Source organism: Lathyrus oleraceus, chromosome 7 (genome assembly GCF_024323335.1).
Source record: "Lathyrus oleraceus cultivar Zhongwan6 chromosome 7, CAAS_Psat_ZW6_1.0, whole genome shotgun sequence".
In the NCBI taxonomy this organism is placed as follows: domain Eukaryota; kingdom Viridiplantae; phylum Streptophyta; class Magnoliopsida; order Fabales; family Fabaceae; genus Lathyrus; species Lathyrus oleraceus.
This window is the reverse complement of record NC_066585.1, coordinates 438,060,264-438,081,208: the sequence shown is the minus strand read 5'-3', so window position 1 is coordinate 438,081,208 and position 20,945 is coordinate 438,060,264. Positions and strand designations below refer to the sequence as shown.

At 38.3% G+C, this 20,945-nt stretch overlaps 2 protein-coding genes across 2 annotated transcripts; both read right to left on the bottom strand.

Moving 5' to 3' along the window:
* Nucleotides 1–2,415: 2,415 nt before the first annotated feature.
* On the bottom strand, nucleotides 2,416–4,169 carry LOC127104223 (uncharacterized). The gene is made up of 5 exons (XM_051041420.1): nucleotides 4,152–4,169; nucleotides 3,718–3,978; nucleotides 2,971–3,645; nucleotides 2,566–2,808; nucleotides 2,416–2,466 (listed from the first exon to the last, which is right to left on the bottom strand). Exons 1-5 carry the CDS (start codon nucleotides 4,167–4,169, stop codon nucleotides 2,416–2,418), a joined length of 1,248 nt encoding a protein of 415 aa, XP_050897377.1.
* A 9,218-nt stretch (nucleotides 4,170–13,387) lies between these two features.
* On the bottom strand, nucleotides 13,388–16,156 carry LOC127104222 (uncharacterized). Its single transcript, XM_051041419.1, has 4 exons — nucleotides 15,175–16,156; nucleotides 13,883–13,953; nucleotides 13,550–13,774; nucleotides 13,388–13,477 (listed from the first exon to the last, which is right to left on the bottom strand). The coding sequence occupies exons 1-4, from the start codon at nucleotides 16,154–16,156 to the stop codon at nucleotides 13,388–13,390; spliced, it is 1,368 nt and encodes a 455-aa protein (XP_050897376.1).
* Nucleotides 16,157–20,945: the final 4,789 nt, after the last annotated feature.

Genomic DNA, 20,945 nt, shown 5'->3' with positions numbered 1-20,945 from the left:
AGAAGGAAGATTTTGCATGGGGGCAAGAACAACAAGTTGCCTTTGACAAAATCAAGGAATACCTGGCTAGCCCTCCAATTCTAATATCTCCTTGTAGAAAAAGAAGTATGATATTGTACGTTTCGGCATCAGACAAAACATTAGGAAGTATGATGTGCCAAGAAGATGAGAATGACGTCGAAAGAGCCATCTATTATCTCAGTAGAGTCCTAAATGATGCTGAAACTAGATATAGTATTATAGAAAAACTATGTCTATGCGTATATTTCTCTTGTATGAAATTAAAGCATTATATAAAGCTTGTTGATGTATACATTTCTTCTCACTTCGACATAATAAAATATATGTTATCTAAATATATTTTACATAGTCGAATCGGAAAATGGGCTTTAGCATTGACAGAATATTCCTTGAAATATTTTCCTTTAAAGGCTGTGAAAGGACAAGTGGTTGCTGATTTTATAGCTGACCACTCTATAGATGAAAATGTAGAGTATGTCGAATTAGAACCATGGAAACTGTATTTCGACGGTTCCAGTCATAAGAATGGAACTGGTGTTGGGATGTTGATTATTTCTCCTGACAGAATTCCAACAAAGTTCAAGTACAAAGTTGAAAGTCTGTGTTCAAATAATGAAGCAGAATATGAAGCTTTGATTGCTGGACTAGAAATATTGTTGAAATTGGGGGAAACAAAAGTCGAAATAATGGGTGACTTTGAACTGGTGATAAAGTAGTTGACTAAAGAATATAAGTGTGTGAAAGAAAATTTAATCATGTACTTTGTAATAGCCAATAGACTTCTCAAGGAATTCGACAATGTGGCCTTTAGGCACATTCCCAGGGTGGAGAATCAAGAGGCGGATGACCTCGCTCAACTTGCGTCTGGATACAAAGTGTCGACGGAAAAGTTAGAAAAGCCTATTGAAGTCAGAGGAAGAGTCATATCTACCAAATTGTCCCCATCATATTTGGAGTCAATAAGATTAGGATATGGTGACGAAGAAAATTTTGAGATATTCAATATAGATGATTCAGGAATTGAAGACTGGAGAAAGCCCATCAAGGATTATCTACAAGACCCAAATCAGAAAGCCGAAAGAAAGGTAAAATACAGAGCTTTAAGTTAGGTACTTTTTGGAAACGAATTGTTCAAAAAGACTGCAGAAGGAGTCTTGTTGAAATGCTTAGGTGAAGATGAAGCTTACATAGCTTTGTCGAATGTGCACAGTGGAGCGTGTGGCTCACACCAAGCAGGTCATAAAATGAAATGGTTATTATTTCGACAAGGAATGTATTGGCCAACAATGCTGAAGGACTGTGTCGAATTTGCAAAAGGTTGCCAGGAATGTCAAGTACATGCAGGCATACCATATGTTCCTGCAAGTGAGTTGCATTCAATTATAAAGCCTTGGCCATTTAGAGGTTGGGCTTTAGACTTGATTGGTGAAATTCGACCAGCCTCTTCAAAAGGGCAAAAGTATATTTTGGTTGGAATAGACTATTTTACTAAGTGGATTGAAGCCATACCATTGGTAAATGTAGATCAAGAAGCAGTTATAGATTTGATCCAAAAGCACATAATTTATAGATTTGGGATACCAGAAATAATAACAACAGATCAAGGATCTGTGTTCACTGGTAAAAATATGCAGAAATTTGCACAAGAAACAGGATTTAAACTCCTTACTTCGACACCTTACTATGCTCAAGCCAATGGACAAGTTGAAGCAGCCAACAAGGTAGTGATAAATTTGATCAAAAAGCATGTGGGGAGAAAACCTAAAAACTGGCATAAAACTTTAGATCAAGTTTTGTGGGCTTGTCGAACATCTCCAAAAGAAGCAACGAATTCGACTCCATTTAAGTTGACCTATGGACATGATGCAGTTTTACCAGTCGAAATATATTTGCAATCAGTTAGAGTTCAAAGGCATCCTGAAATCCCATCAGATATATATTGAAGTATGATGATGGACGAATTAGTTGATTTAGACGAAGAAAGGTTGCGTGCGCTGGATCTTATAAAGAGACAAAAAGAAAGAGTCGAAAAGTTTTATAATAAGAAAGTAAAATTCAAGACCTTTTTAATTGGTGATCTTGTTTGGAAAGTAATCCTTCCTATGGATCGAAAAGATAGATTAATGGGAAAATGGTCTCCTAAGTAGGAAGGACCTTTCCAGATTTTGAAAAGTTTTTCAAATGGTGCGTATGAGATTGAAGATATAGGAAAAGATGAGAGAATCTTAAAGATAAATGGCAAATATTTGAAAAAATATAAGCCAATATTGCAAGAAGTAAAAATAGGAGTAGAATAATTGTGAAAATAATTGTGATAGCTTTGACAAACAAAAATGGCACCAAAGTTATTAAAAAGAAAGCCTCAAAGGGCTGAGAATTCGTAAACTAATTCGACTACAATTTGATACTAGCAAAAGCTTCCTTCAATGTGGCAAATTTCTTTTTCTAAAACTAGAGTTGATGATCACAAAGACTTATGTGAGTAGAGAGAGTCTCAATCTCTTGACTAAGTTGCTGAGCACTTTCTGCATGTCGAATACCCACCTTCAGTTCGTCGTCAATCTCATTTTGCTTAGGTTGCTGTATGGATGCTCTGCGTTTTTTCTCTTGGGAGATTTTTTCTTGAAGAACAGCTATTTGTTTCTCCCATTTCTGGATATTATCATCACAAGCAGTAACTTCTTTGATATAAGTTTCAGAAAGCTGCTGCAGCTTTGAAACTTCGTCAATCGAAGTACCAACAGCATCCCATTCAGAAATTTGAGTCTCGGATTTTGTGGAGATTTGCTGGGAGAGATCTCTTTAACAATGAAGGTCTGCAGTCTCCAAGTCGATGAGGGTCATCAGCTCCATCACAAAATTGCCAACCTCAGCAGAAGTTTCCAAGACGTTTATTTGTTTCAAAATCTTCTTGAGTTCAATATGAGCAAGGGCGTTTTCATCTAAAACTTTGAACAAATCAACATCAAGGATTTTCTTCTTAATCTTGGTCAAAATGTTGTCAAGAGATTGCGCTTCAGAAGTGGCCCCAGAGGTAGTCGAACTGCTTTGCGAAGAATCTTGAAAATTGTGACGAGCGCTAAGCATGGCCTTCAGATATTCTAAGGGTCTATGCACCTTGAGACTCTCAAGCTCTTCGCGAGAGAAACCAGTCGAACCAGTTGATACGACACTTCCTTTGGTCTGGTCAGGAACGGGTTGAGTGCTTCGCCCTAAAGTTTGCCCAGCATCCGGTTGTTTCGACTGGTCATCCTCATCTTTAGCAGTTTCTTCTTCATGGTCATCTTCAACCCCAGTTTCCATGTCAGTGTCATCACCCTTATTTGCAACATTTAATCCTGGATGAGGAGGTGAATCGTCTTCAGAAGCTTCACTCATTGTAGCGTCGAATTCTGCTACAATCTGCCTGCCATGATCATTTTTGGGGATTTCTTCATCGTGGACTGTCTCTTCCAGAGTTTTCTCAGGTTCAGGATTAATTTTTGTCTGCGCCATCTCCATTGTTGATCCTTTTTTCGAATCCTTCGGAGAAGTGGACGTCGAGCTGACAGTTTTGAGAGCAGAACCACTATTAGGTTTTGGTGTGTTTTTATCTGTAGGTTTTCTTTCGACAGCCAATTGTTTCTGAAAATAATTCTAAGTTAGAAGAAAGAAATGCAATGAAGATGAATATAGATAGTCGAAATAAGCATTTACCTCAGGAATCTCAGTATTAAAACTAGATTTCCCACTCTCTGTATCCTTCGATTGAAGTTTGGCAGTTGGAGAACTTGAAGAATCTTTCTTAGCTGACTTAACAATGGATCTTTGGGAAGAGACCCTCTTGTTTTTTGTCTTCTTCTGAGGAGGGGGGTTTGGCTCTGGAGATTCATCACTAGATTCTTCATTAGGAACTTTTTCCTCTTCTTTCTCCTCGTCTTTCTTTCTTTTTTGGACTGGTGGGGGCTTTCGACTTACCTAGTCATGCAAACCAAAGCCGGTTAATTTCTTAAAAGGAGAAAGAATAAATGATGGGGGTAAGGTCTAAACATGGGCTAGATATGACGTTTCTGAGAAAGTGTAATGATGAATCTGTTTGGGAACTTGAGATTATAAAAGCTTGGAAGTAGTGGAATTAAATGACTGTATACATGCGTTTTTGACGCCATGAGATTAGTATGCAAAAGGGTTCTTTCGACAAATGACGCCACGGAATTAACAGTTTAGTTGATAAGTGTTTTCAACACTTCGACATATTGATGGTTCAACATTTCGACAAGATGTTTGCAGACGAAGAGACGTCTTTGACAGGCATGGATGATATTATGGTATTTCGACAATTTGACAAAGTCTGGAGAGAGACGTCATTTCGATATAAAGTGAAATTTTAAATTCAAAAGAGTTATGACGTTTGGCAGAAGACGCGTGGAAGCATCTGGCGAAAGGAAGAAAGCCAAGTGTCACAGTTTTAGGATTTGTTTGTTAGTAACAGTTATTTTGTTTGTATATAAATAGGATAGTTGTTATCAGAAAAAGTGTGTGAAAACTTGTACAAAATTCCTACAAATACTCAAAGTACCCGTGTGAGAGAAAAGAGTCATATTTGGAACATGTACGTGTAAACAAACACTAATTCTTTCAAAGTTTTATTTTATAAAATTCAAAGTTCTTTACCAATTTTCCTTTATATTCACCAGTCATTTATTTTTCTGCATTTTCTTTTCGACACTTTATGCTTCGCCAGTTATATTCTGCCATTTATCTTAATCTTGTTAAGTTTACTTTTATTTAAACGTTTGTAATCAATATCTTTCGACATGAAAGACTTAGTGAGCCAAATGAAAGATACAAAAGTTGTTCTAGAGATTTACAAAGTTATTTAGATTTGCACATGTCCTAGGATTTGTGTGGTTGATCCTGCAAGTAACCCAATTCGACAAGTTTTGGAAAACCAGAGGTTGTTCGCCAAAATCAACTGCGAACAAATTGGCACACCCAGTGGGACCGTGCATAAATCTAAAACTTAAATAACCGTTAGTCAAGGTTTCTTCTTCGTTGTATGAGACTAAGAAGCGGTAAATTAGCCGTATCTGACGTAGAAAGACCTAAAAGAACAAGAGTAAGAAAAATGGTGAGTCAGCCAAATAATCCAAATAATCCCAATCCAAGTGAAGCCATCCCAGTATCCAACCCTATCCCTTCGACAGGAGGAAATGTGGGATCAGTCCCTGTGTCAGAGGCTGTGCCTTCGTCAACAGGGTCAATACCAGCGATTTCAATTTCGCAAAATGCGCCTAGTTCGTCCATTAGGGCGCAACAAATGCCTGTTGGAACACCTCCTCCTATGGGAAATACTTCTAGGCCTTTTGTGACGAATTTCACCATGCCTCTGCCTGGTAGGGAACAACCATTTGGAATGTCAACTTCGGTAATGGCAAATTTACACAATTCCCCGGTAGTGTATTCTGATTCTATGGCCAATATGACTTCACCTTTACAAGGGTCAGGATATGGCGAAAACATGAGTAGACTAAACCAACAACCACTTTACATGCCAGCGATAACAAATAATTCTGCGCAAGTAATTAGACAACAAATGGACGAGAGTAATCATGATATGGTCCAAATGTTGACACAACAAATGGGGGTGGATTTCAATCCTCTAATACAAAACACCACCCAAACAAACCAATTGTTGGCAGCGCAAATGACGCGCATTGCTGACTTTTTTGGGGTCCCTCAAACTCGACACAAAGAACAAGTGGTTCAGGACCCAGCGGTAGCGGTCCAGGAAGAGCCTACGATAAACCAAATATCGTTAGACAATCCTCAGACAAACGTCAGAAACCAAAAGGATGTGGTCGAACAGCCTCGTGTCGAAATCCCTGTTCCACAAGAGCCTAGAAGGATAGTAATCCAGAGAGGCCAAGACGCGGATGCTGTGTTGCAACAGCGAATCCGGTATAATCACTTGCCTGTTGAAAACAATTTAGCGGCCATGGTCGAAACGATAATGGCACAAAATGGGGTGAACATGGGACTACAAAGGCCCAGTTACGCTTCCCCACTGTCGGAGTATATTCTGCAAGAGGAATTTCCCCCAAGATGGAAAGTTCCTAAGTTCACCAAGTTCTCAGGGGATACTAGTGAGTCCACCATAGAACATGTAGCACGTTATCTAATCGAAGCAGGAGAGATAACCCGTAATGAAAATTTGAAAATAAAATACTTCCCTAGTTCCTTGACGAAAAACGCGTTTACTTGGTTTACATCTTTGCCTGCAAACTCAGTGTATACGTGGACCCAATTAGAGAGGTTATTCCATGAACAATTTTACATGGGACAAACCAAAATAAGTCTGAAGGAATTAGCCAGTGTTAAGAGAAAACACTCAGAACCAATAGATGATTATTTAAATAGGTTCAAATTGCTAAAAGCTAGATGTTTCACTCCGGTGCCAGAACATGAGTTAGTCGAAATGGCCGCAGGGGGACTAGATTATTCTATAAGAAAGAAACTAGACACCCAATATCTAAGGGATATGGCGCAATTAGCAGATAGAGTGAGACAAGTCGAAAGGTTAAGAGACGAAAAATTCAGAGCAAATAAGAATAAAAAAGAAAGGGTGGCCTATGTAGGGGCTTGTCAAAATGATGAATACGACGAAAACGAACCAAGTAACTTCGACGAATAAGAGATTGACTTAGCAGAACTAATGCAAGGCCCACCTTATTCGTGTAAAGTACTAACTCCGTCGAACAGAAACCCAGTCGAAACCAATGATAAGTTCCCCAAAAGAACTTGTACGTTCGACATCACCAAATGTGACGAAATTTTCGATTTGTTGGTTAAATATGGTCAATTAATAAAACCACCCGGCGCTAAAGAACCGCCTATGGAACAACAGAAAAAGAGAGGTTTTTGTAAATACCATAATTTTCTGGGCCATAAAACGTCTCGTTGGTGATAAGCCAAAACAACAAATGAGGATCGATTCGAATCCCATGCAGCCAGTCGAAGCCCATTACGTTGAACCATCCATTGTGAACATGGTGGAGGTTGAAGTTGCTCCTGATGGCAATTTTGAAATGGTGGAAGCTGCTGGAAGTTTCGACACAAATATCAACATGGTTGAGATTGCTGATGATCTCGCAAACCAGAACGAATTTGAAGTTACTGAAGGCTTCGACGACCAGAAAAAGATGGAAACTACTGAAGGTTTCGACAGAAAGGACAGTGACGATACTGCTGAAGATGTTATGGTTCGGCAAGAAGGAAATTGGGATTGCTTGGGACAGCCAAGTGGGAAGTACGATTATCTCGTGAAATACAATGCACCGGCAAGCTCTCACGTCGACATCAACACAATCCAACCAACCGGTTGGGGAGATGTACCTTTGAGCAACAATGAAAAAACATTTGAGACAATTGAGAATCTCCCTATTATCAAAAAGAAGGTTACTGAAGACCTCACTATTGAAAACAAGGCTACTGAAGGCCTTGATCCTGATCAAATGAAGACAGGTGATGTCACAAACTGCGTCAACACTATGGGACCTTTCAGTGAAGAGGTCACAAGACTCAAAGCAGAAGCTGTGAATGGTCCTATGAAGCCTGTGACCAGTGGAATCCTGCACAGAATATTGGAGGACCCCAAAAGAAGTTGGAACAGGTGTTGTTGCAAACATGGTCCCGGGAACATGTCTTGGTGTTGCTGCCCAGAAAAGGAGTTTGACCAGATACCAAAAGGTGTCGAAGTCGAAGAAGAAAGACTCATTAAGAAAATGAACGAATTAAGCATTGCCAACGAATGAAATGTTGGGGTAAATATGGTGGAAGTATCTCAGAGAGACCAAGCTGAAGTGGGTGAAGATCGTCGTCGAAAGGAGTACCAAAGAAAGGAGTACCAAAGGTTGGCGTATCCTAAAGAAGAGGAAAATCTAGTGGAATTCATCAAGAGGTGCCAAAAGATGAGGACTGAAGTGATGTTATGCCCATGCTGCAGTGCAATCTTCGACAGGAAGTCAGCAACCAATCTGGAAGCAGTGGATAAAGCCAAGAGGAAAGAAAATTGGGGGACAACAAGATATGACCCAAGGAGAAGTGATCATCATCAATGGAGGCATGGAGAAAGACACCATAACACTTACAAACCATCTAACAAAGCAACGGATGACAAATGGGTTCAACCCATTAGAGATGCCCAAAGGCAGGGGAAATGGAGAAAATTTGAGGTTCAGAGAGGCGCTTCGATGGAAGGCAAGAAGGAAATGGAAAAGCACAAGCCAAGACCATATCCTTCAGAAAACTACAAAGGAAAAAACCCTATGTCAAGATCCCAATGGAGAAGATTCCAGAGGTAGAAGAGGGCAGAAAAAGAGGCTGCAGAAAATAGCGTGAATGGAAAAGACACTAACAGCAAAGATAAAGCAGAATCTAGTAACAATCTTCGGATAGTAAGCAGAAAAAAGGCTTCCCACCAGATCAGTCCTGGCAGCATTGTCGAACCAGTGGCGTCGAAAGAGAAGATGCAAGAAGACGATGAAATAACGGACAACTTCGAATCTGACTCAAAAGCGTCCTTTAATGTATCTGCAATGTGGTTTTTGTCCTCCCTAGAGATTATGATAGAGTCATGGAGGTCGAAGACGAGGAAGATGAAATGGAAGAGGAAACAATGGCACACAGGCCCGTTTGCTACTACGTCATGAACAACGGATGCGTCGAAGTGCAAAATGCTTTCTTCGAAAGGCCATATGATTCCATGAAAGCACATTTAAAGCCTTTGTTCATAAAAGGAAAGGTGGAGAATGTTAGTGTAAACAAGATACTGGTAGATGGTGGAGCAACAATAAATTTGATGCCTCATTTCATGCTAAAGAAGATTGGGAAAGATGATTCAGACGCAAAACCTCACAACATGGTGTTGTCGAACTATGAAGGAAAAGTAGGAACCACTATGGGTGTTATCCAGGTGAATTTGACTGTTGGAACCATAACAAGGCCAACGATGTTCATGGTCATTGCTTCAAGGGCGAATTACAACCTACTACTTAGAAGGGAATGGATTCATGGTGTAGGAGTCGTACCTTCTTCAATGCATCAGCGAATAGCCATTTGGAGGCCAGACGGGATTGTCGAAAACATTGAGGCTGATCAAAGCTATTTCATGACAGAAGTAAACAATGTCAACAGTCAAAGCTTCGACCAGAACCTGGCTCACATACCTCCGTGCAGCCCAGCCGAATTCGACTTAAAAGCAACAGAGAATGCCTACTGCTCCATGTACCTTCATCCTACACATGGTTTTCAGTGGGACAAAGAGGTAATTGGCGAATCTTATATGTGGGGAACTACTCATATAGCGCCAACAGGATGGGGAAGCGAATTTGACGATGACGAGTAAAGAATCAGCGCTCGAAAGAATTACGGCTTACATAGCCGAAAACAAACTCAAAGACGCCCTTGAGGCTGAAGTAAAATACATGGCTGTCGAAGCCAACAAAGAAAATTCCAACGAACAATGTCCCCAAAGAGACGTTGCAGAAGATCATGATAACAACCAAATGGGCGAATGGCAACACCAAAAGCTTGACGCCATTTATGATGACGAACCTCTAGGGTTCGAAAAATATCCAGTGTCAACTAACGTGAAGATGGTGGTGCAGGATCCATTAGAAGAAATAAATTTAGGAGTGGGGGCAGAAAGTAGACCAACCTACATAAGTGAAAAAATGGACCCCCAGTTTAAGGTCGAAATAGTCCAGTTGCTGAAAGAGTTCAAAGACTGCTTCGCATGGGATTACGAAGAGATGCCTGGTTTAGACAGAAGTTTGGTCGAATTGCAGCTGCCAATAATGGAAGGAAAGAGGCCAGTAAAGCAGACTCCACGACGCTTCGCACCAGAGATTCTGTCGAAAATAAAAGAAGAGGTCGAAAGACTTCTAAAGTGCAAGTTCGTCCGCACAACCAGGTATGTCGAATGGATTGCAAATATCGTTCCTGTAATTAAGAAAAATGGAAAACTTAGGGTATGCATTGATTTTCGAGACTTAAATTCGGCTACCCCAAAGGATGAATATCCCATGCCAGTGGCAGAAATGCTTATAGATTTTGCAGCAGGCCATGAGTATTTAAGTATGCTAGACGGATACTCTAGCTATAATCAAATTTTTATCGCTGAAGAAGATGTTCCTAAAATAGCTTTCCGTTGTCCTGGAGAAATAAGAACGTATGAATGGGTAGTAATGCCTTTTGGTTTAAAGAACGCTGGAGCAACCTACCAACAGGCTATGAATTCCATCTTTCATGACTTTATTGAAACTTTCATGCAAGTGTACATTGACGACATTGTGATTAAGTCTGTTTCAGGAAAAAGTCATATAGATCATCTTCGACAATCCTTTGAAAGGATGAGGAAGTTTGGTTTGAAAATGAATCCACTTAAATGTGCTTTTGGTGTGCAGGCGGGTGATTTCTTAGGTTTTGTGGTCCACAAGACGGGGATCGAAATAAATGAAAACAAAGCCAAAGCCATAATGGAGGCGAAAGCGCCATCAACAAAGAAATGGTTGCAGCCTCTGCTAGGGAAAATCAACTTTCTCAGAAGATTTATCTCCAACCTTAGTGGAAAAACGCAAGCTTTCTCTCCTCTACTTCGACTAAAGAAGGAAGACTTTGCATGGGGGCAAGAACAGCAAGCTGCCTTTGACAAAATCAAGGAATACCTGGCTAGTCCTCCAATTTTAATGTCTCCTTGTAGAAAAAGAAGTATGAGATTGTACATTTCGGCATCAGACAAAACATTAGGAAGTATGCTGTGTCAAGAAGATGAGAATGGCGTCGAAAGGGCCATCTATTATCTCAGTAGAATCCTGAATGATGCTGAAACTAGATATAGTATTATAGAAAAACTATGTTTATGTGTATATTCTCTTGTATGAAGTTAAAGCATTATATAAAGCCTGTTGATGTATACATTTCCTCCCATTTCGACGTAATAAAATATATGTTCTCTAAATCTATTTTACATAGTCGAATTGGAAAATGGGCTTTAACATTAACAGAATATCCCTTGAAATATTTGCCTTTAAAGGCTGTGAAAGGACAAGTGGTTGCTGATTTTATAGCTGACCACTCTATAGATGGAAATGTAGAGTATGTCGAATTAGAACCATGGAAACTGTATTTCGACGGTTCCAGTCATAAAAATGGAACTGGTGTTGGGATGTTGATTATTTCTCCTGACAGAATTCCAACAAAATTCAAGTACAAAGTTGAAAGTCTATGTTCAAATAATGAAGCAGAATATGAAGCTTTGATTGCTGGACTTGAAATATTGTTGAAACTGGGGGCAACAAGAGTCGAAATAATGGGCGACTCTGAACTGGTGATAAAGCAGTTGACTAAAGAGTATAAATGTGTGAAAGAAAATTTAATCATGTACTTTGTAATAGCCAATAGACTTCTCAAGGAATTCGACAATGTGGCCTTTAGGCACATTCCCAGGGTGGAGAATCAGGAGGCAAATGACCTTGCTCAACTGGCGTCTGGATACAAAGTGTCGAAGGAAAAGTTAGAAGAGGCTATTGAAGTCAGAGGAAGAGTCATATCCACCAAGTTGTCCCCATAAGATTTGGAGTCAATAAGATTAGGATACGGTGACGAAGAAAATTTTGAGATATTCAATATAGATGATTCAGGAATTGCAGACTGGAGAAAGCCTATCAAGAATTATCTACAAAACCTAGAAACTGGCATAAAACTTTAGATCAAGTTTTGTAGGCTTGTCGAACGTCTCCAAAAGAAGCAACAAATTCGACTCCATTCAAGTTGACCTATGGACATGATGCAGTTTTACCAGTCGAAATATATTTGCAGTCAGTTAGAGTGCAAAGGCATCATGAAATCCCATCAGATATATATTAGAGTATGATGATGGACGAATTAGTTGATCTAGACGAAGAAAGGCTGCATGCGCTAGATCTAATAAAGAGACAAAAAGAAAGAGTCGAAAAGTTTTACAATAAGAAAGTAAAATTCAAGACCTTCTTAATTGGTGATCTTGTTTGGAAAGTAATCCTTCTTATAGATCAAAAAGATAAGTTAATGGGAAAATGGTCCCCTAAGTGGGAATGACCTTTCCAGATTTTGAAAAGTTTTTCAAATGCCGCGTATGAGATTGAAGAAATAGGGAAAGATGAGAGAATCCTAAAGATAAATGACAAGTATTTGAAAAAATATAAGCCAATATTGCAAGAAGTAAAAATAACAGTAGAATAATTGTAAACATAATTGTGATAGCCTTGCCAAATAAAAATGGCACTAAAGTTATTACCAAAAAAGCCTCAAAGGGCTGAAAATCGTTAAATTAATTCGACTACAAATTGATACTGGCAAAAGTTTCCTTCAACATGGCGAATTTCTTCCTCTGAAACTGGAGTCGATGATCACAAAGACTTTGGTGAGTATAGAGAGTCTCAGTCTCTTGACTAAGTTGCTGGGCCTTTTCTGCATGTCGAATAACCACCTTCAGTTCGTCGTCAATCTCATTCTGCTTAGGTTGTTGTATGGATGCTTTGCGCTTTTTCTCTTGGGAGATCTTTTCTTGAAGTGCTGCTATTTGTTTCTCCCATTTCTGGATATTATCATCACAAGCAGCAACTTCTTTGATGTAAGTTTCAGAAAGCTGCTGCAGCTTTGAAACTTTGTCAGTCGAAGTTGCAACAGCATCCCATTCAGCAGTTTGAGTTTCAGATTTTGAGGAGATTTGCTGGGAAAGTTCTCTTTGACGATGAAGATCTGCAGTCGCCAAGTCAATAAGGGTCATCAGCTCCATCACAAAACTGCCAACCTCAGCAGAAGTTTCCAAGACATTTACTTGCTTCAGAATTTTCTTGAGTTCAATGTGGGCAAGGGCGTTTTCTTCCAAGACTTTGAACAAATCAACATCAAGGATCTTCGTCTTAATCTTGGTCAAGATGTTGCCAAGTGATGGTGCTTCAGAAGTGGCCCCAGAAGTAGTCGAATTGCTCTGCGAAGAATCTTGAAAATTTAAACGAGCGCTAAGCATAGCCTTCAGATACTCTAAGGGTTTCTGCACTTTGAGACTTTTAAGCTCCTCGCGAGAGAAACCAGTCGAACCAGTTGATTTGCCACTTCCTTGGGTCTGGTCAAAAGCGGGTGGAATGTTTCGCCCTAAAGTTTGCTCAGCCTTTGTTTGTTTCGACTGGTCACCCCCATCTTTGGCAGTTTTGTCTTCATGATCATCTTCGACCCCAACTTCCATGTCAGTATCGTCACCCTGAGTTGCAGCATCTAATCCTGGATGAGGAGGAGATTCATCTTCAGAAGCTTCACCCATTGTAGCGTCGAATTCTGCTACAGTCTACCTGTCATGATCACTTGTGGGGATATCCTCTTCTTGGACTGTTTCCTCCAGAGTTTTCTCAGGTGTTCTTTCGATAGCCAATTGTTTCTGAAAACAATTCTAAGTTAGAAGAAAGAAAGGCAAAGAAGATGAATATATACAGTCGAAATAAAGATTTACCTCAGGAATCTCAGTGTTAAAACTAGATTTCCCACTCTCCACATTCTTCGACCGAAGGTTAGCAGTGGGAGTACTTGCAGAATCCTTTCTAGCTGATTTAACAATGGATCTTTGGGAAGAGACCTTCTGGATTTTCTTCTTCTGAGGAGGAGGGGGGATTAGCTCTGGAGATTCATCACCAGATTCTTCATCAGGAACTTTATCCTCTTCTTTCTCTTCTTCACTCTTTCTTTTTTGGATTGATGGGGGTTTTCAACTTACCTAGTCATGCAGACCAAAGCCAGTTAGTTTCTTAAAAGGAAAAAGAATAAATGAGAAGAATGAGTTTTGTACCTTTGTCGAATATTTCTTAGCAGCACTTGGTGACGCTTCGACAAAAGTTTTCTTTGTAGGAATCCTTACGGCTAATGAAAGAAAGGGGATTCAGAAACGAATATAAGAAATACATGATAATACAGTTACAATAACAAAGGAAAAATCATGTTTTATGTGAACACCTTCAAGAATGGGATCTTCCACGCGAACGTGTTCTATTCCAATATGAAGGTGTCCTTGGTATTCGTCCAGATGATACTTAGTCGGAACCACACGCTCAGCAGGTTTTTTGTACTGTTGACGAAGAATTTTCATAAAATCCCCACAAACGAACCAATCTGGAAATGGAGGGCTAAATGCCACGCCAAATTCAGCAGTTGGAAGAGGAGGAAATTTTGGTGGATGACAACTGAAATCCAGGTCATAGCGCGCCTCTGGTCGAACATTTGAAGGCAATGACAATTTTTCAAACTTCTCCGTCAATTTACGTTTTAATTCTGCTGCTGCTTCGTGTATGGTTCGACTAAGATCATCAGGTCTATACGCAGTTTCGAAATATTTTTGAAATTTTTGTATTTCTCTAATGTGTCTTTGAATACCTTTTTTGGTCCGATCCTGCACAAAAGAAAAAGCATTTGTTAAATGTGTAGTGAAAGCTGCTACGTCAAAAAATCTGGTAGAATAATAATCCTTCCACCACTCATCAAACTCAGGAGTACATAGAAAAGATGGTCGAAAGATCACTGGTCGAATGTCAAGAAAGTCATCAGTCAGCTTCTTCGGCAGTTCTTTGCTTTCATCTTCAGTATGAAGGGAGTTGTAAAAAATGATGGATCTTTTCTTTGGGAAGATGGGTCGAGGTTTTATTTGGATCAAGCCAAACTGTCTAGCAACGAAATTGGGTTGATAGACTATCAAAGTTATTTGGTTCTTGGTTGCGTTACGATGGGAAAAAAGGAGCCTGGGGGTTAAAAATGATTCCCAGACATTCAAAAATACGTTTTCATCCTTCTGCATTTCCAAAGGAAGTTGTTGGGTGAACCATTCAGGTCCAATTTTTCTGTCAGCAAAAGGTGCCATGGTCGGAGTAAAATGGTACCTTTTGGCAAACATCATGACATAACTTTTGAAAGCTTGTCGAAGGCTAATTCCTTCATCAGTTGGCGTTAGTTGCACCAACCTAGGCCATTCGATAGTCCTACCTTTCACTTCTTCTTCGTTCACTTCTGGTTCTACTGGAAGAGAAGCTTCAAAGGTGGCATTAAGTCATAATTGTAAAAGCCAGAAAGGCCCTGACAAATTGATTTTACCTTGGGTTTTGATGGTTTTCAAAAGATGTGCGCTCTCACTCAAAGATTCGTAAAGATTCGCCAAAACCATTTCACTCAAACATAGTTTGGTGCCTGCGTGAAGCTGATTGGCCATGGTGATGAATCTCTTGGATACTTGGAGGGAACGAGAGCAAAATACATATTTGGATAGCCACAGAGTCAAAAAGGCTATGTGCTCGACATCCGAGACTTCCGTGGTACTCTTGTCATGATAATAAAACGTATATAAAGAGTATGGGGCGAAGCTAGTGTCGAAAGCGATGGTATCTCCGTTTAGGATAGTGGGGTCGAAATCTATCCCATTGGGGTGAAGGCCAACGATGGCTGCTGCGCCGAAGAGAGTGGGCGTAACCATCCCACAAGGAAGGTGAAAGGTGTTGTAGGTACTGTCCCAGAAGTAGAGGGAAGCCAAAAGCATATTAGGACAAATGTTGGGTCCTGCTCTCGACAACTGAATAAGGTCGAAAATACCTACTTCTTTCCAGAAATTCCCTTTAATCTTTTCAACTTTATCTAGCCAAGATAAGTAGTCTGAAGGGTCTTTCGACCATGGACAAGTTCTAAATATCCTGGTGTAATTCAAATAAGTTAAGTTCAACTCTCCGTCATCAGTCGAACTCGGTGGGTCTTTTTGTTCTACCATTTTCTCTTTAGGTTGGGGTTTCACTCCAGCACCTATGGGTTTAGTATGGAAATAAGTTGGAAAAAATTCTTTTAAATGATTTGGTTTAATCTCTGAATTCGGAAGTGGACCTAACATAGCGTGACAGTTTCCAGAAACAAGAACAGGAATTAGTACCTGGGATTTGTAGATACATTCTTTTTCTCTCTCATTTGGAGGTTCAGGAACATATTGTTGGTTTCCAATAGTCATGGGTCCCTTCAAATCATGCGCAGGATAAAGGGCTGAATCCTGATTCTTCTTGGAATGTTTGCTGCTGGAAGGTTTGTGAGGAGCCATTATTGGGAAGAATAAAGGAATTTTTCTCAGGAAAGTTGAAAGTTTAAGAAATTGGTATGAAGAAAGGAGTTCTGAAGCGTTAAAAGAGTTCAGAGAAAATGGTTTATGGGTATTTATAGAAGGAAGATGATAAAAATGCTTTGAAATGTTAATGATGATCGTGGACACGTGGCCGATTTTTATGGTGATGTTGAAGAGGTGGAAGTTGAAAAGAGGCCATGATGTTAGGAAATGATGGAGGTAGAGTCTGAATGTGGGCTAGACGTGACATCTTAGAGAAAGTGTAATGATGAATCTGTATTGGAAATTGAGATTACAAAAACTTGAGAATAATGAAATTAAATGACATGGCATTAAAACACTGGTTGACAACAAATGACTGTTTCTCCAAAACAGTCGAAACATCTTTGCTGGGGGGCAATTTGTATACATGCGTTTTTGATGCCATGAGATTAGTATGCAAAAGGGTTCCTTCGACAAATGACGCCACAGAATTAACAGTTTAGTTGTTAAGTGTTTTTAACACTTCGACATATTGATAGTTCGACATTTCGACAAGATGTTTGCAGACGAAGAGACGTCTTTGACAGGCATGGATGATATTATGGTATTTCGACAATTTGACAAAGTCTGGAGAGAGACGTCATTTCGACATAAAGTGAAATTTTAAATTCAAAAGAGTTATGACGTTTGGCAGAAGACGCGTGGAAGCATCTGGCGAGAGGAAGAAAGCCAAGTGTCACAGTTTTAGGATTTGTTCGTTAGTAACAGTTATTTTGTTTGTATATAAATAGGATAGTTGTTATCAGAAAAAGTGTGTGAAAACTTGTACAAAATTCCTGCAAATACTCAAAGTACCCGTGTGAGAGAAAAGAGACATATTTGGAACATGTACGTGTAAACAAACACCAATTCTTTCAATGTTTTATTTTATAAAATTCAAAGTTCTTTACCAATTTTCCTTTATATTCACCAGTCATTTATTTTTCTGCATTTTCTTTTCGACACTTTATGCTTCGCCAGTTATATTCTTCCATTTATCTTAATCTTGTTAAGTTTACTTTTATTTAAACGTTTGTAATCAATATCTTTTGACATAAAAGACTTAGTGAGCCATATGAAAGGTACAAAAGTTGTTCTAGAGATTTACAAAGTTATTAAAATTTGTACATGTCCTAGGATTTGTGTGGTTGATCCTGCAAGTAACCCAATTCGACAAGTTTTGGAAAACCAGAGGTTGTTCGCCAAAATCAACTGCGTACAATGACATGGCATCGAAATATTGGTTGACACCAAATGATTGTTTCTCCAGAGTAGTCGAAACATCTTTGCTGGGGGGAAATTTGTATACATGTATTTTTGACGCCATGAAATTAATAAGCAAAATAGTGTTTTTGACAAATGGAGATGCTTGTTCGGCACTTCGACATATTGGTGGTATGATATTTCGACAATTCGACAAGAGAAGATGTCTGCAGATAAAAAGACGTCTTTGACAAGTATGGATGATGTTATGGTATTTCGACAATTCGACAAGTCTGAGGAGACGCGTCGTTTCGACGTAAAGCGGAAATTCAAATTCAAAAGAGTTATGACGTTTGGCAGAAGACGCGTGGAAGCACCTGGCGAAAGGAAGTCATGCAGAGAGCCAAGTGTCATAGTTTTAGGATTTATTCGTTAGTGACAGTTATTTTGTTTGTATATAAATAGGATAGTTGTTATCAGAATGTGTGTGTAAAAACTTGTACAAAATTCCTGCAAAATACTCAAAGTACCCGTGTGAGAGAAAAGAGTCTTATCTGGAAAATGTACGTGTGAACAAACACCATTTCTTTAAAGTTTTATCTTATAAATTTCAAAGTTCTTTACCAATTTTTCTTTACATTTACCAGTCATTTATCCTTTGCATTTACTTTATGCAATTTATTCTTCGCCATTTATTCTTCGCCATTTATCTTAGTCTTGTTAAGTTTACTTTTACTTACGCACTTTTAGTCAATATCTTTCGTACATGAAAGACTTAGGAAACCAAATAAAGGATACAAAGGTTGTTCTAAAGAGTTACAAAGTTATTTAAATTTGCACATGTCCTAGGATTTGTATGGTTGATCCTGCAAGTAACCCAATTCGACAAGTTTTGGAAAATCAGAAGTTGTTCACCAAAATCAACAGCGAACAATTGGATTGATAAATTTGGTTCGAGAGTCAGTTTTGATATCAAGTTGTTCCAGACTCCTCCTAATCGTAATTGCATGAGATTGAACCATGATCCTTCTTACCAAGTCCCCAATCACAACTAAACTAACCAACTATTAGTAAAATATTATTTAATTTTAAATACACATATTTTAACCACCGTAATATTTCACACACGAGTTGTAATTTGTCAAAGATTACTAGCATGTTCACACTCTAAAATTATATATTCAACTCCCTACCAAAATGACCAACTTCAAAAAAAAAAAATATAATGTTAAAGTCCAACCGTTTTGGTGGTTCAACACTTCAACCCACCCAATTCATCTTGACCCATCCACCTCTAAATAGTATTAATTTTTCCAACATTAACTAACTATCATACAAAACAATGAATCTAATTCTTGATTGCCATCCCATCTACCTCATCAAAACTCAAGTTTGATTGCATTTAACGCACACTCTTAAAACTTCAATAATAATCAAACCATTTCTCCCACGTGTTACTGCTTCACTACCGATTCCATTGCCGACGGAAATTCTTAGCCACCCAAATTCTCCGCAGTTTGCCATCTAATCTCTAATTCACACATTTGATTGTGATTGCTTTCCCCACCTTAGACCTTATACCAATCACATTTTACTTTAGACATAATAAGTGTATGTATCTTTGTGTATCACCAACTCATCACCAACTCACAAAGGACATTTAAGTAGATAGACAAAAATAAATACAACAAATAACAATCACAACTAAACTAAACTAAACATTGTAATAGATAAAGATTTAGCACTTTTAAAATCTATGTGCAAATGAAATTTCAAACAATTAAATTCAAGAAAATAAAGAAATAATCCTGTTAATATACGGGAGAGGACAATTATCTCTTTCACAATAAATGAATTTTAAAAAGAAATAAAAAATACCACAAGAAATTAACTACAATTGTTCAAGATAAATAGTCTATAATTTTTCTCTTTTTTTTTTCTTTTTGAATCCACAATAAAGTCACTTGAGATTTAATTTTGAAAAATTGAGTTCACTTCTTAATGATTCAATATAGAAAAACAACTTTACTCAACCAGTAAGAGATAAAGGAGTCTTCAAACCCATTAGAACTATATGATGTTCAACACAAAGAAGTAACAAATATAGAAAGAATTTTTCCACACCAAAGTCATCCCAAAACCCCTACCCTTAAGTGGAAGTAACAAATATAGAAAGAATTTTTCCACACCAAAGTCATCCCAAAACCCCTACCCTTAAGTGGAAGGTGATGAGGATGAATCTAACAACTAATGCAAATCCAACAAAGTTAAAAGTCATTGCACCGATTGAAGAAGGAGATAGAACACCTCAATCAAGGACATCTAAGAAAATATGTCTAGGATTCAAGCATTTATATTGGAAATTTGAAAATTTTCGAAGAAAAATATCGAAAATTTCAAAAATATCCGGTATTTATCTGGGAAATCTTAAATCCATATCAGAAATTGTCAAAATTTTCGGAGAAAAATAAAAACGTCCAAAAATTTGCAAACTTCCGGTATACTGGAAATTTTGAATATAGATGAAATTTCCGGTAACAGAGCAGAAAACATAAAAAAAGATTTATGTGTGTGATCAGGAGCCGACAAGGTCATCTACAGATTTGTGTACCGATTGTACGCATATTTTCCCGTCCTTATATGATATTGATAGTATATTTTTTATGTGATATAAATGAAAAATATTTGAGTCCCGATCTGAAGTATTAGCATAGACACAAAATATTGGCAAACAACATGGTATTGTTGTTGTGATTGTTCATTATGATACTGCAAATGGCACACGAGGTAGGAAAGATAAATTGATTATGGATTGTGAGAGATGAGGAAATTATAAAAGAAAGAATACATCTGAAAGCAGTAAATCCTCATAGGGCATTTATAGTATGAAAGTGAAATATCCTTTTAGGCTGAGATCTGCGTCGAGTGGTAGCGGTTGGAAGGTGGTGGTTAGGTGTGAGTTTCACAATCATAAACTATCTAAGGATTTAAAAGGCCGTGACATATTAAGTTGTCTAAAAATTCATAAGAGACAATTTGTGAATGACATGACGAAGTACAACATGGCTCAACGATACATAGTTTCTACTTTGGAAGACAAGGATCTAGAAAACCTCACAAGTGTTACCCAAGTGTATAAAGCTAGAGCTACATACAATGCAAGCAAGAGAGGCCCATTGACGGAAATGAAAATGGTGTTGACTCTTATTCATAGAGAAAAATGCATGTGTTGGACAAGAAATAGGGAAGAGTCAAATGTTGTTGTTGATATCTTCTGGACACATCCTGATTCAATGAAGTTGTTAAATATGTTTCACTTGGTGTTGCTTTTTGATTGTACATACAAGACAAATAGGTAATGTGCATCATGATCATACTTTGATATAATTTCGACATATTTTTATTTATCAGATTTTTTATTATGTGCATCATGATCATACAGGTATCGGTTATCACTACTTGAGATTGTTGGTGTTACGTCAACAAAATTGAGGTTTTCGGTAGGCTTAAGGTTTAAGGTTTAAGGTTGATTGTTGGTGTTACG

Excerpts from the sequence above, each read along its gene's own strand:
- LOC127104223 (XM_051041420.1), bottom strand. Across the intron at positions 2,809-2,970 it reads TTGATGTTGATTTGTTCAAA|CAAATCTCCACAAAATCCGA; the intron begins GTTTTAGATGAA and ends GATCTCTCCCAG. Across the intron at positions 2,467-2,565 it reads AGATTGACGACGAACTGAAG|AAAAAGAAATTTGCCACATT; the intron begins GTGGGTATTCGA and ends CTCTAGTTTTAG.
- LOC127104222 (XM_051041419.1), bottom strand. The coding sequence starts at position 16,156 with ATGGCTCCTCACAAACCTTCCAGCAGCAAACATTCCAAGAAGAATCAG. Across the intron at positions 13,954-15,174 it reads GAAAACCATCAAAACCCAAG|CCGTAAGGATTCCTACAAAG; the intron begins GTAAAATCAATT and ends TTCTTTCATTAG. Across the intron at positions 13,775-13,882 it reads CTAAGAAATATTCGACAAAG|AGTGAAGAAGAGAAAGAAGA; the intron begins GTACAAAACTCA and ends CAAAAAAGAAAG.